At 43.8% G+C, this 15,271-nt stretch overlaps 1 protein-coding gene across 1 annotated transcript in view; it reads right to left on the reverse strand.

Annotated features, from left to right (window-relative positions):
• VAT1L (vesicle amine transport 1 like) overlaps positions 1 to 11,130 on the reverse strand; it is a 56,073-nt gene extending 44,943 nt beyond the window's left edge. Inside the window, exons 1-3 of the mRNA XM_054269478.1 lie at positions 10,830 to 11,130; positions 4,596 to 4,725; positions 613 to 828 (exon numbers count right to left, since the gene is read on the reverse strand). Coding sequence (XP_054125453.1) covers positions 613 to 828; positions 4,596 to 4,725; positions 10,830 to 11,059 — 576 coding nt within the window. The 5' untranslated portion in view covers positions 11,060 to 11,130. The remainder of the gene's footprint in view (positions 1 to 612; positions 829 to 4,595; positions 4,726 to 10,829) is intronic.
• Positions 11,131 to 15,271: the final 4,141 nt, after the last annotated feature.

A 15,271-nucleotide genomic window follows, 5' to 3' on the forward strand; every position in this document is an offset into this window, starting at 1 on the left:
TGCCACACAATGCCTCCTCAGGAATGATCCAACCTACAACATGCAGCAGCCACCACTGGCTGCAATTTCATATTTCTACCTTTTCCTCAGGGTTCACATGACAACTTTTCACTGCTTTCAATCCCTCTACAAGAAGGGGAAAAGAAAATCTTTCACAATGAAAGCACCACACACACTCACACACTGTATGTGCAGGAGTGTTCCAAGAGGGACATTTACTATAAAGAGGATTATGGTTACATATAAATACCTTTTGCAGGGAGCTTATTCTTTTCACTACTCCCTTTAACATAGAAGTACAACATGTGTAATTCCAGGAATGCAATATTTGAGACAATGCTTGGTCCTTGATCTGCTGACAACCGATTAGAGGCTTTTCCATGAGATTTCTTTTCATAGAGTCTAGAGCCATAACATTTTTATTTCACCAAAAGCTCCTACCAACCATTCCCATCAGCATCTTGATGGGAAGAAAGATGCATTTCCTCCCAGTGCAATCCCTCACACAGAGGAACATCACATCCAACTGCAGGTTCTGGCTCATTTCAGGAATGAGGATCCATCAGATTTCAGTTACTCAGGGACAGGAAAGGAAGAGAAGTTCCAACTTACCACCCCTCCTCCTGCTGAGTGAACCAGCACAGACATGCCTTCCCTCAGGTTAGCAACCTCAAAGAGCATCATGTAGGCAGTTACAAAGTTCATGGGAAATGCAGCAGCCTCAGAAAAAGTCATGTCATCTGGGATCTTGTAGACAAACTCTACTGGGGTGCACACGACTTCAGCCCAGGCGTTGTAGTTCACAAAAGCCATGACTCGGTCTCCAATCTGCAAACAAGGAAGAAAACAACGTTGAGGATCTGACTGCAATTGAGACTGCAGAGAGCAAACTGTGAGAGCTGCAAATCCCCTGTTCAAGGTGTGGGTCACTGCCTGACTGAGGAAAGTGGTGCTCACATCTTTGGAAAAATAGCCATTAAGCTGTTCAGCTTTAGGCTTTTACTGGTTTTAATGTCAACAAAAATAAGCAAAAGAAGTTAAAGTCAACTCTTCCTTTTTTACTTTTTTACTTTTTTTTCCCTCCACTCTTCTCTGATAGAGCAGTCTTCTGTCATCACTAATAAGATCATCTTTTACTAGCAGAGCTCCCAAATAACAAATGTAAAGAATGAAAACAGCATTCTTAGCAATAATTTTGCTAAAGAGAAAGAGATGAGGGGGAAAGGTTGTAATTATATTGGTGAGAAGTGTGGAATAAAGAAAATTATACCTACGATAATTTTCACTTTATTTTCTCAATTCTCACACTAATTTAGAGCTACTTCTCCTCTCTGTGCATTGAGAAGGGAAGGCCTTGTGCTCTGGTAGATGGAGCACATGAAAGGGTGGCAAAAGCTCTCATTCAGAAGATAACACCATCTGTACCCACTCTCTGTTTTTATCATCTTGTTAACTGATTCCACCAAGATATAGGCATGTTTGTAATCTCCACAGCCATGTGTCAGAGCAGAATTTAGTTCCACAACTTCAAATAAGCCACCTTAAACAGCAAAAATATACCTTTGGATTTTAAGGCACTGTTAAATCTACAAAGTGAATTTGACAAGATTTAAAGGAGCAGTGAAATATTATCTTTCAATGCAACATTTCTCTGCTCAGTTTCTTCTGAAAATATATGGTAGTGAAAGCACAATTCAATATGGATAAAAAAAGGCTTTCTGTAAATATTAGATACAGTTGGCTGCTCCTAGGAGCCCTTCAGAGGTCCAGGCACATCAGGCTCCATTGTTTGTATGCGCCTTCATGGCAGCTGCAGGTTTCTAAAGCAGAGACACTGACTCTCCTCAGATGGACAAGAGTAACAAACATTAGCTGCTATCTGCTAATGGTCTCAGCTCATAAAATCTGAGGCACAACAGACTTGGACAGCAACACTCACCTGAAAGCAGAAATTGGGCTGCTGGGTCTACAAGGGACAGCCCCACTGAGCAGATGTGTGGCCAGTGTGTATTAAAATCTTCACAGGCACAACTCTTACAAACTCAATAATTCCTCACCACCAGGAACCCCATGGCATCTTTTACCTTGCCTTAGACCCTCTGCCTTTCTAGAATACACCAACCAAAACATCCTTAACATGAAAGGAGCTCTGCAGTGGAGCCACAGGATGAGACAGGAAGAGCATCAACTCCAGGCCTTTGTGTTTTAACTAAAACTAAAGCAGCTGTCCCTCTAAAATAACTTTGCTCATCTGCCTGATACTCTCTCACACTCTACCAATGCTCTCTAATGCCTCAGGAACTACAGGTATGGAGTAAAGCACAACACTTTTGCCTTCAGGCAAACGTTTACAGCACAAGCACATTTTGGTCTCCTGAGTCATCACTTCTGCTGTGGGATATTGCAGGTTTGCTCCACGCTAAGGGGCTGCTGACAGTTCTGAAGGGTTGTCTCTTTTAGAGTGAGAATGCTGAAACAGAGCTGTCATTCCAATTTCACTGAAATGCCTCCTCCTTTTGAAAAACATTCAAATTAACAATGCCTTGCTGGTAATCACTCTGTGGCTCCCTTTTGCTCTTAGAGAAGCATCTAAAATAGAAAGTCTGCTAGGATTCATTAGTGCAGATGTTAATATGCCCTATATCCTTGCCATAAATCACAAATGATTACCAAAAAGAATGCGGAGAAGCTCCTCTTGGTGATTCCCAAGGCACTTCTTGGTAACATTAAATACCACATTTTACCACAGACACTATTCAGAGCCTAGTCAGATTAGACCTCATTTCTTAAGAATCATGCCCAAAACTGGAGAGAGACCAAGCCTGATACAGCTGTTACCATCAGAAAGCAGCTTTTTCTTTGAATGGGGAAGGAATAGGCATTGCACCTATTTTAGGAGGGCTTGAACTGGAAGAGATCTACCCAGGGAAAGGAGGTCAGAAGACACAGGGTGCAGAAGATACAGGGTGTGCAGTCTTTGCCATTACTGTGGATAGAGGTAACAATCTATGTCAGGGAGACACCAAGCATCTGGTGAGCCCCTACTCTGTGCAAGAACTCCATAAAGAAACCAAGAGAAGGTTCTTCCATCATCCTCACAGCAAGTTCTCCCACTGATGGACTCATGCCCATGCACAGCAGTCACTGTGAGTGTGGGCCCTTTTCTAGAGCACCCAAACACAACCATGGCTGTGTGTGAAAAATGAAATTCCAGGGCTGGTTTCAATGACAGGAGTACACCAGTGCACAAGGGTGCTCCACAGTCAGAACAAAGGTGTCACCCTAAAAAGAGACACGGTTATATTCACTTATTCACTCAGGTGCAGGGTTATTCAAACAAGCACCATATCTGTAGCCCTAGGATGCCCTTTAAAAACAGCAAGAATTTTTAAAATGAGAGTGCTGATGTGGAGCAGAGGCCTTCTAGAGAATATTCTACTTTCAGAGGATATTCTTTGATACGGAGCACAGCTATGAAGTACAGATGCTAGAGCACAGCTACTGGAGCAGAAAAGGTTTTCAAACAGAAAAATTATAATTCAATTGTGGTTTGTAGCAAAATACATTGAAAGACTGCAACTTGTTTCAAGGCAGAGATGGGGCAGGAAAGGAACTGAGACAAATCCCCTAAGAAGATTTCACCACTGAAACCATAGTTGAAACTAAACTGACCATTATCTTCATCCAACTGACAGATTTTCATCCAGCTGTTTGAGAAGAGAAAAATTTTGTCTTTAGATAAAAATATTTATATCTTCTTAAGATCTAGATATAATAAGAATTCAGAAAACTTGATTACCTTTTGACATGACTGGCTCTGCAAATAACTGAGATAGGATTGACAGGTATTAACTCAGGATTTATTTCCAAAATTTTCAACCTACTTAGGTAATAAAATGCAAATTTGCAGTGAACATAGATGTTTAGCATCAATAACAGAACAGGAGGCAGAACAAAATGCTGCTTATATGCCATAAGAGATACCAGAGTCCATAACCACTTATGACAACTTTGCTATATACATCAACTATCTGTCATTTATAAGAACCTGTGAGGTGAAATTTATATTTTTCCTGAGCAATCAGACTAAGTCCTATATCCAGAATGGAAATTCTAATTTAATCTGCACGTCATTAATGCACACAGTTGTAAGAAGCAATGCTTACTGTAAACAGGGCTCTGTTAACTCGAGATCAAAAGCTGGAACCAGAATCAGCAGCACCTGGGCTTTGAGTAAAAGAGCAGTGATGACAGGAAACATGGCCAAGAAAGGAAACTTAACAAGTTAACTTAATTTCTTTCATTTCATTAAAGGACATCACTCCTGCTTTCCAGTTCCAATTTAGCCATCAGGATGTGCACATGGCACAAGTGACTTTCAGGAAGCATTTGAAGGAGATGACAGTGGTGGATTCAGAAACTAATTCAAGAGGGCATTCTCACGCTTGGGAAGCAGCAAGGAAAAACTGACCTTTCGAATCTCAACAGGGTGGTGAAGGCTGCTGTCACTGGCAGAGCAGAAGGGATTAGAAACTGGTGATTATTTATATGAGACTCATAACTCTCACTTTGAAAATTTAAAAAAAAAATATTACCTCAAATCCTTTCACGCTGTCTCCAAGAGCTTCTACAATTCCAGAACATTCAAAGCCAGGAACAAGTGGAGTCTTAGGAGGGTTGTCAATATTCCCCTGTCGCACCATCAAATCAATAAAGTTCAAACCACTGTAAAACACAGGAAAAAAAATCAAATCAAGACTATTACCACAGATCAAAGCAGAGGAGGAAGCCTTGAGTGATGGCACAGCCAGAAAACTCCAGGGCAGCATTAAGAGCTGGGCTCTGCAGGGTCACTGGGAGCCAGCAGACATTCCCACCCTTGGGATGGTGGCATTGGGTGCACATGCCAGGACAGCACAGCAGCCCCAGACTGCTCAGCAGTCACCCAGGGCATGTCAGAATTCAATACACTGAAACACTGATTGCTACCAATGCAATACCAGCTGGCAAGGAAAGCCAGGCCAATTTAAGAAGAAAACCCCAAGCCTCACTCATTATAGTTATTCTGGGCTAGGAGCTACATGGTCTAACTGTCCTAACCTTTGATGTGACCCCAGGAATGCATCTTGGGTTTGTCTCAGGCAGGATTCCAAACTCGGGCATGAACTTGCTAAGCACCAGATAGGCTTTTGTTTTAAAACTGTTCCTTCCTGGATCATGCTTGTACATTTTTTCAAAAGTTATTAAGGTCTTTGAAGTCCTCAGGTTTGATGCTCAGAAAAAAATACAGGTCTTTCCTTGCAGTCTCAGCTTTGCAAAAATCCTAAAGCACTTTTGCATTGTCTTTTGTATGCAATTTCATTAAGGAAAAATTTGTGGTTTTCTGGGCAGCCACAGGGAAAAAAAAAAAAAAAAAAGAAAAAGAAAAAGAAAGCAAAAAGGCACCACTTATCTACTATGTGCATATATTGATTACTGACCTTAATGCCATAGTTAAAACTTTAAAACTCCTAACTAGCTGAAATACACTTCAGCATTAATCCACTGCTCCAAAACACAGCCCTGTTTTTATGGTTAGCCAAGCACACAGCCAGTCCTGCTCACACATGTGACACCAGCAACTGCCTGGATACATCACATCACTGATGGGCACAAGGATTTATGAGATGCAGCCTTAGTCAGATACTAATCAAGACACAGACAGACTGAACAGACCCAACAAATTAACCGGCAGAGCAGACACCCAGCACAACAGCATGGATTCATGGGATGTAGGTCACTGGGGAGGGGGAAGGAGATCCCACCAAATGACAGCACTCAGAATTGTGGTGGAGGGTTTAGAGCAACCTGAACCCACAACTTTCACCATACTCATACACAAAGCTTACCATATCAACCATATGGAAGGTTCAGAGGGGTTTTCACACAGTTAAGCTGGCAAATTTGAAATTATTTTGGAAAGACCTCATCTTCTCCAGTGGGTAAGACCACTCCTACATCACCACTGTGATGTTGATATGAAAGAGAAATTCCAAACAGCAAAATGCCTGCAAGGCAGCCATTGTTTGGAGAAGAGGAACAAACAAACAGACAAAAATTCCAAAACAAACCACAAACCCAGAAACCCCACAGCACTGATGGTGGCAACCACTGTCTGTGTACATTAATTTCAGCAATGGTCTTTTAGATGCATCGTTCCACACTGCAAGTGTTTTACAAAAAGTTAACTTTTCCCTGCATTCCGGCAAGAAAAGGCAGCTGGAGGCAAGGCTGTGATGGGGGAACCTGGGCACAACACACCCTGTGGTGTCATAACAAGTAGGCAAGAAGGAGACAGGTGGATATGCAGAGGCCATTGCTCTTTGCTCATGACACTGATCACAAATAGATTCCTTCTCATGAAGAAAATTGTCAGTTTTTGAAAAGGCACGTGTTCAGTTCTGCATCTAATGACATAACACTGGCAGTTCTGTTCTGTCCTAGCTCCATTTCTTTTTCATCTGTTTTTTCTCCAAAGGTGGACAAAGGGCAGCAAAATTATATTGGGAGTTCATCTCTATTGCAATGAACTTACAAGGCCTCACACTAGAACAGGTGTGATAAGGGAAGAAAAAACAAAACACAAGGTAAACAATAATCAAGTCATGTGTTCTTATTTTTTTAATTATTATTTGAACCATGGAGTATTGACCAGGCTTTCTAATACTTTCTAGTCACTTTATAGAGAATTTCTTCTTCATTCACTTTCACCTCCTTTATTCTTAAATGTTGTGGCATCCCTACTTCCCTCATACAGGCCTTTATTCCTGTTCCTCTCCATGTTGAAGGAAGGACAGAAGTTTTATTTTACCTGAGAAATTTGAAGATCAGTAGATCTGAAAGTATGATTATGGTGTATTGGTCAACTCAGCTTTTTTTTTTTTTTCTTTCCTTAGAATAACCAAGGGGGCGTAAAGATGGATGGCAAGTTTTTTTAACTACACCCAAGACACCCAGCTCTTTCACTGGGATTCAATCAACAGCACACTCAGGAAAAGTTTGACTGCACGCAACACAAGAAAATATGTCTCATGAAAAGTGGTAGGTTTAGGGATTAAGTATAATTTATTTCTTGTACCACTGCAAACCAGGATAGCCTGCTCTGGTGTGCAGACAAAATGACTCCTGAACTTTAGTAAGGGCATATGCAGAGAGAGAAGTGTAAATGCAAAGCAATCCAGTGACAAACAGTACACAGCATGTTTTTAATCCTAAATCAAGAGCTGGATGCAAATGAAAATAGGGAAGGATATGAATTATCAAGATCAGTACATTGACATAGGGTCAATGTACTGATCTTGATAATTGTGACAGAGCAGGGATGTCTCTGTGACCTGCACAGACTGGATTAACTGTGCATTACTGGAGGCAGACTTTATCAAAAATGGAATTATCCTTGAATCTGAATCTGGACTTTCTCAGTCTGCAATACTCTACCTTTACACCAGGTCCTTTTGAGGACCTTGAATATTATTGTCTATACTTGTGGTTTAGTTTTGCTGCATTTTTATTTCCCTTTTCTTAAGTGTGGAAAGCAACAGTCAATTTGTTTCTCCTTGTTCCATCCCACACACCTGAGGATGCCCAATACCTTCCATTTCAAAATGCCAAATCATGCAGAACACTCCATGACACGGTTTGGAGAGATGCTGCTTTTGATCTGTCTTTCTTATTTCACTGTAAAAATCCACTAAAATTAATTACTGAAATTAATGAAAAGCCACAGAGCAAACAAGAGGACCATTGAGTTTTGCATTCTTAAAATCCTTCCTCTTAACCACAGCCAGCAAACCGCCCAATCTTAAAAATAAATAAAAAAAACCAAACAAAACCAACCATGTCTATACATAAAGGAAAGGTTTAAAATTATCAGGTCTCATGCTTTTTATGCAGAAACCAGGACCATATGAACAGACTGCCTTTAGGAGCAACACTGATTCTCTTCCACTACTCTGTTACACTCAGGATTTCTTCTATCTGCTCCAGTTTTTTAAAAGTGCCTTTATCTCACAGTCACGAAGTCAGAAGGGTCACTTCTGCCTCATTCCTCATAATGCACATGTACAGCAGTACAGGGAAGAAATAATTATAAGAGAAAAAAGAACAACAGAGGGAGGTAATCATGGCACACCATTGCTTATTCACACAACCCATCTGAAATACAGCTTCCGTTCACTCCAGCTACTTGTCTCATCTTTTCATCACTCTGCATCCCAACATTCTGCTGCCTGCAAATTACAACACAAACAAACACAGGAGTTTCAACAGCTTCATCATTATCAATCAGAAATGATTTCAGGAAATATGCAGAAGCTGTGACTCAGCTTGGACATTGATGGCTGTTCCATTTCTTAGTCACTGAATGAGCCTAACACATGACTCATCTCAGCTGACACATTTTCAATTGGATCACTGATATTCCAGACCTTCAAAAGAATTATTCATCTGGCTTATTGCTAATAGCAGCATATCCTCCATTTCTAGTGCCATACTACGAAGTGTACACACACAGCTTAAGGGGTCTAAACATGTGATTCAATTGGGAATTCAGAGACCACACAGAACTTGTTCTACTGGTGTATATTATTTATCAAGCATGTGCACATCCTTCTTAAAATAAAGCTTATCTTCCTCCATCAATTTGTTGAGTCAAAAAATAATAATAATAATCATCTCTAGTGGTGGTCAACTACAAAACTGATTTGACAGAACACATGTTTTGTAAGAAGTATTGATGACTGGAACAACCCATCCTGTGTGTGCTCAGCACTGCCCACATCAACCTGTGCACGCTGCCCTGGGCAAAGCCAGCCCCTTTCTCACTCTGTCTCCCAAGTCCATCATCAAGAGGATCAGCAAATTGATTTTGCCTTGCCTGGAAGCGCAGTTTGGTGACCTGGTGACATTTCAGCCCTGTGGCCATTCCCAGTCAGGAATGACAGGCAGATGCTCTCCAGCCTGCAGGCAGCACGAAGGGGAGCTCCCAAAACACAGGGGGCATTGTGCAACCCAGCAGTTACCTGTGGAGCAGCTGAGCAGCTCTGCTGATGTCAAACAGCACAATTGCAACTCACACAGCCCTACAGACACTGCAGCCCTGGAGAGCAGCTGCAGCTGTGGCTGCACAATTCCATTTTACAGCCAAGTGTTCTCGTGCAGGTAGCTTGCTATTTGTGACACATGCACAGCTACTGGTTTCATGAAAGTGGAATTCATACAGGTACTGGAAAATGCTGTAAATCCCTGACACATTTAGAGGAATATATCCATGTGCTAATAACATTTTTAGTTTTGCATGTTAACTTTTGTTAGCCCAATAGCTGGGAAAAAACATGCAGGAAACAAGAACCATTAATTCTATTCACTTAGCACAGAATTTCTTGCATTTCGCATTGTGGCTAGTAGAGAGAAAAAAAACCCAACCCAATACCAAATGTGAATGCAAAAAATCCCAGCCCATTATTTACTAGTACTCATGCACACTAATGGGTATCACTATTTTTCATAGGCAACACGTCGGTAGGGGGAATACTCACAATGGTCACAAACTTTATGAGCCCCATTAAGAACAGGATGGAAAGTACAGCATCTGAACAGGTCAAGACACTCAGCTACCTTAACCTACCAGGATATTCCAAATCTGAAGTAGATCCACTGATACATGATTCAAAACAAGCTCACTCCTCCATACCAGTAACATTTTTAACACAAGTTCCTTCTAAAGTAAACAACTTGGCCTTCACCTTGGAATTTATCTTCCAGAAGCACCATGTTTTCATACAGCAGAAAAGGACAACAGAAGATAAATCCTTGCCTAGGCAAAATTAATTCAGTCTTTGGTAAACATCAAGTTGTGTAGTAAGATCCTAATGTGGCTTCTGTCACTCAAAAAAATTAATCATATTTTCACGAAGAAACATGTGCACTAAGCAGCAATCTAGAAAGAAGAGTCTGCTCTGCTTGTCTGTGGAAAAAAAAAAAAAGAAAGAAAAAAATAAAAAAAGAGAGAAAAAAAGGCCATCTAGGAAAGCACGTTTCAGGATGCTGCCAGACAGTAGCCACTCGTCACCTGGACACAGGGACTAGCACTGGGAAATCATCCCGAGCTTTGGCCACGCTGCCACAGCAGCTCCGATGAAAAAGGATGCTGACTTAAGTAAGTGATTCCCGGGAGAAAAACAACAGCCAGTGTGTCAGAAGGGAAAGAGACAGGTGCTGAGCAACACGCACAATCTGGCATCCACATTTCTCGCAGAAACCCAAACCCCGAATGCACTTGGCCAGGCTTTCCCCCCTCCTTCTCCTAGCTGGTAGCGTGAAATACCACTGACAATTTCCTCCCCCTTCGCACCGCTGCCGAGCGCGCACGAAGCCCGCTGCCTCCCTGCACCGGGAACCCGGGCTCGGGTCTGAGCCGGGCAGGGACGGGCCGGGAGCGGGGCTGCCCCGCGGGGAAGCCACAGGTGAGGGAAGCCGGAGCCGGAGCCGGGGCTGCTCGCAGGGAGCGCTCCGAGCGGAGGGATGCCCGGCCCCGGGGCACCGCGGGACCCGCTCCGAGCGCAGGGATGGATGCCCGGCCCCGGGGCACCGCGGGACCCGCTCCGAGCGCAGGGATGGATGCCCGGCCCCGGGGCACCGCGGGACCCGCTCCGAGCGCAGGGATGGATGCCCGGCCCCGGGGTTCTGCGGGACTCGCACCCGCTCCGAGCGCAGGGATGGATGCCCGGCCCCGCGGGTCCCGCACCCGCCCGCACCCCCGGGGAAGGAGAGGGCGAGGGGCGATACTGGACCAGGCTTTGACGCGGATCTTCAGCTCGCCCTCCTGCGGCTCCGGCATGGCTTTCTTGGACACGCGGAGCTTGTTGAGCCCCCCGAAGGCGGACAGCACCACGGCTCGCATCTCCTTGGCGTCCCCGGCGCGCAGGCTGCCGCCCGCGCCGCCCTCGTTCGCCTCCCTGCCGCCCTCCTTGTCGATCATCTGCTCCGTCTCCTCGGCTCGCTGCGCTCCCTCCTTGGCCATGGCGGGGCTGCGGCGGCTCCCGCGGTGCCGCCTGCGAGGCCGGTGCCGCCGTGCGGAATGGCCGCGGAGCCGCCGGGGCCCGCCCGCCGCACTGCACTGGCTGCGCAGCGCCCTCCGCCCCCGCGGCGCCCGGCACGGGCAGCGCCCGCAGCGGCCCCCGGCAGCAACCACAGAACCAGGGCTGAGAGGACCTCTGAGATCACACAGTCCGCCCTTGTCACCCATCTCCACCTTGTCATCGTGGCGCTCAGAGCCACGTCCAGTCACTAAACACCTCCAGGGATGGGGACTCCACTACCTCCCTGGTCAGTCCATTCAAATGTCTAATCATCTTTCTGTGAAGAAATGATTCCCGATGTCCAGCCTCAACTTCCTCTCGTGCAGCTTTAGTAAGTCCTGTCACTTGTTACCTGGGAGAAGAGCCCGATCCCCACCTGGCTCCACCCTCCTTCCAGGTAGTTGAAGAGAGGGATAAGATCAGCCCTGAGTGAGTCTGTCCTTCTCCAGGCTGAACAGCCCCACTGTCGCCTTAGGCCAGCGCAGAGCCTGAAGCCCGCTGAGCTGAGTGTGAGGCCAGGCTGTCTGATTGGACCCGCCACCCTCTGTGCCCCAGAGCTCATGGCATGGTGGATTAAATCCCCACTCGAGGTGCCCGGGTCTTGATCCTCCCTGGGGAGCCCAGTGTGCAGAGTCACACCTTCTCAGGTCTTCTCAGGCCCAGCTCAGTGAGCACTCTTGGTCAGAAGAACCATGCATGCAGGCAGCTGCCTCATGACTGACACACACCTTTGCAGCAAGAAACACAAGCTTGAGAGTCTGCTGTAGAGCACTTTTAAGCCTTTATACAACAGATCTTTATCTGGTGACCAGTGCTGGTCTTTGCTGGTTCCTGTGGGAAGCTGTAGTGAGAGTCCTATGTATTTGATAAGTGGGTCCTAGCTATTCTAAATGAGTCACAGCTGCGAAGTCCTTAGTTGGGCAGCAGCTGTGGCTCGTAAAGATGGCTGGGATAAAATGGGTGGGTCGAGAGCCCTGGAGGAACCCCTGTGGAAATCATGAGGAACTGTGCTACAGCGAAGAACTGCATGGTAGAAAACCAGCTAGAAGTTATGGACTTTAAGAATATAATAACAACAGTATGGGACTCTAGAAATATGATAATAACAACAAGGTAGCAACAACTGGTGACCCCGATGTGATGGAGAACATGCAGCCACAAGGGATGTCGAGAGAAGGTATGGACTCTTTAAGAATGTAATAACAACAGTACAACAACAAGAGGCTAAATCCTTTAATATGAGCACAGGGTGTCCTGCAAGGCATCCACCCACCAGAGCCCCCTGGGACTGTCTTGGTTTGGGTCCCTGAAGAGGCTTGGACATCAGTCATTAGCTCTGTGTTAATGAGGGTCAGTGCCTGCAGCCTCCCCTGGGCCAGCTGAGCATGGATTTTGGGGGTCACTAGCTGTGGTTCCATGGATGTTGATGGAGTGTCTGAGTGTTGAGTTCAGTATTGGATCTCTGTACCAATTTGTGTATGGCCCCATGGTTTGAGTAAATCAGCCTAAAATGATGCATGTATTTATGGAGTTCCAGAATTCATTGCAGCATCATGCTGTGTGTATAGTGAGTGGTCCTGCAGACCTCCCTGTAGGCACAGTTCTCCCATCAAACCACCCCCACCTGCAGCAGCTCTTAAGTCCTTAAGAAGCTTCAGGACCTCCCTGTCATCTGTTGGGGATTATGACCACCCTCTCTTTAGGCTGTGGAGTTGTAGTGGTCTGAGTTCATCAATACTCCTTAATTTCACAAAGTGCATTTATTTAATCCTGGGTCATGTATTCAGTGTTCAAATATTTGAAGGAAGCAAAAAATGTTGGAAAAATCTTAGCTATAACATGTAATGTACTGTTAACTTTCATTAACAGTAAAGTGAGACAGTGGAGGAATGAAGAGAATTTTCATATTCCTTTGCAATTTTGTTTTTTTTTTTTCTCTGTAGTCTGTGAAAACTTTTAGATCACATATTTTTAAACGGCCATTTCTGAGAATGTCATCTAAGCCTGCCATATATCAAGCAATAAATAAATACATGTTAGGAGCAAAGGAGAAGTAGTACTAGCCTCAGGGAAGTTTCACTAGGTCCATTACCTCAAGAAGTTCAAGCAGATTTTATCAAAAGTGAAGTCTGGTGCCTCAAACACCACTTAAGTTGTCCTTAAGATATTGTTTTGACAAAGACTCAGAACCAGCTCATTAACACCATCAAGAATTTTATGTGTGACATAGTAAAGCAATGCCATTCACTTCCTTCTAAGTATCAGTGTGTGGAGAGATCCAACTGTTTTAAAGATCAGGAACCTTTTTTTCTCCCTTGCTCCCCTGGTAATATCATGAATATCCCCTCCCTGCTCCCTGCACTTGGCTAATTCAGTGCTGTAATGGGCAATACAAGGTTCTGTCACTTTAGATCTGGCCATTTGAATGCATGAGCAGGCAGGCAGCAGCTGAATAAAGAATAACATGCACTTGTCTCCAAATGATTCACTCTGCTGGCATCTTGCTACAGTTCTAACTCAAATGAATGGTGAAGCAGAGAGTGACTGGGGAAAGTAAAACAGATAACATATGGCAACTAAGTGACATGCAGAATGATGAAGAGACTTGGGGACAGCTCACTCGCATCACTCCAGCAGTCTGCAACAGCCAAGGAGGTGAATTTGGGCCTTCAAACTGCATTTGTTTTGCAATGGTTTGTGAGTCTTCTAATTAAACCTCCCCATATTGATTTAAAGCGATCTCTATTACCCCTTGGTCCTGAACCAAAAGTAATTTATCCTAAATACCTTAACTGGGTACTGTTTGCAGGTCAAAATGTTGAAGGATGGCCATTTCGTAGAAATATGATGTATGGTAGGACCAGTCATTGCATAGGTCGGGTGTGGCAACCAAAGTAAGGTATAGCAGATATTTTTGCATAATCATGATTCCATTAGTTTGATTTAATTCCTGAGCACCTCTTTAAGAATATTTGATGATGCAGTACAGAAGCATACACTGATGTAAAAGCAGGATTTATTCTGACAATTGACTGTAAATTTAACCCCCCTAGAAAGAGTCTGCAGGATGGCCATTCGTATCACTTAAGCCTTCAGTAAAAGCATGGTGGCTTTCAACTGACTTCAGCAGCTGGTAGATTGGACCTACAAAAGTGAAAACACAGAACTTGATTTGATGAATATAGACAAGCAGTGACAATATTAATGAACATGCTGTGAGAACCTGGGCAGAAGGGAATTAAGAGTTCTTTCATCACCTTCTGTACCTTCTGGTCAAGCTGGGGATATCTCTTCTTTGAGAAAGTGATGTTTAAAATGCAGTGCAGAAAGGAAGGGAAATGGAGCAGTGTACTTGTGGATAAATGCTGGCAGTCACAGTCAACATTTCCTCCCGATTCAGATATTTTACTTTCAGAACATAAAGTTCCTTTGTTCAGCAAAGGAACCTATATATGACTACATCAGATTGTTTTGAGGGTTCAGGCCTGAATTTCATGGTGTGGAGCAGCCATTCAGGATAAATCTGACTGCAGCATTGCCAAACATCTGACAGAAGTTAGAGGAAGAATTTGAAGCTGCTACTGGAAAACACAGACTCAGAAGAATTCCAGAATTGCTACTGGAAACACAGACCCAATGGAAGGCTGATCAAAAAACTGAAGTAGATGAGTTAAATGCAAGGTTTGATGCTGTGTGGAGAGGAAACCAAACCAAACTAAAGCAAACCAAACAATCCTTGGACCATTGTGCCAAAGAAATATTCCCCAGATACTCCTGACGTACTTGACACCACTTTCTTTTGGGAGAACAATGAGGTTTGTGTTCAAGAAGGACTTGATGTCTTTGTATCAGTTTCTATTCTTAACAGGAACAAGAAGACCTGAATAAGGGCTAATTACTTTGCTCAAAGGAGAAGTAACCCATAAATGGCAAAAACAAATCCTCAGTTAGAATGCAATTTTTATTTCAGTAATTTTCTCTGGAGCATAAATCATGTTTTGTTGTTAGAATAAAGTATTATAAACATTTCTGTTAGGCTGAATTATTTATTTTTCTAGTAGTTATAAATTAAATTAGAAAATCCTAGTGATGTATGTTCTGGCTGCCTCAATGCATTATCAAGGCAGTTTTGATTACATTGAGCTCCAAAACAT

Source organism: Melozone crissalis, unplaced genomic scaffold (assembly GCF_028551555.1).
Source record: "Melozone crissalis strain CALT ecotype California unplaced genomic scaffold, PUWL_Pcris_2 ptg000007l_1, whole genome shotgun sequence".
NCBI classification, from domain to species: domain Eukaryota; kingdom Metazoa; phylum Chordata; class Aves; order Passeriformes; family Passerellidae; genus Melozone; species Melozone crissalis.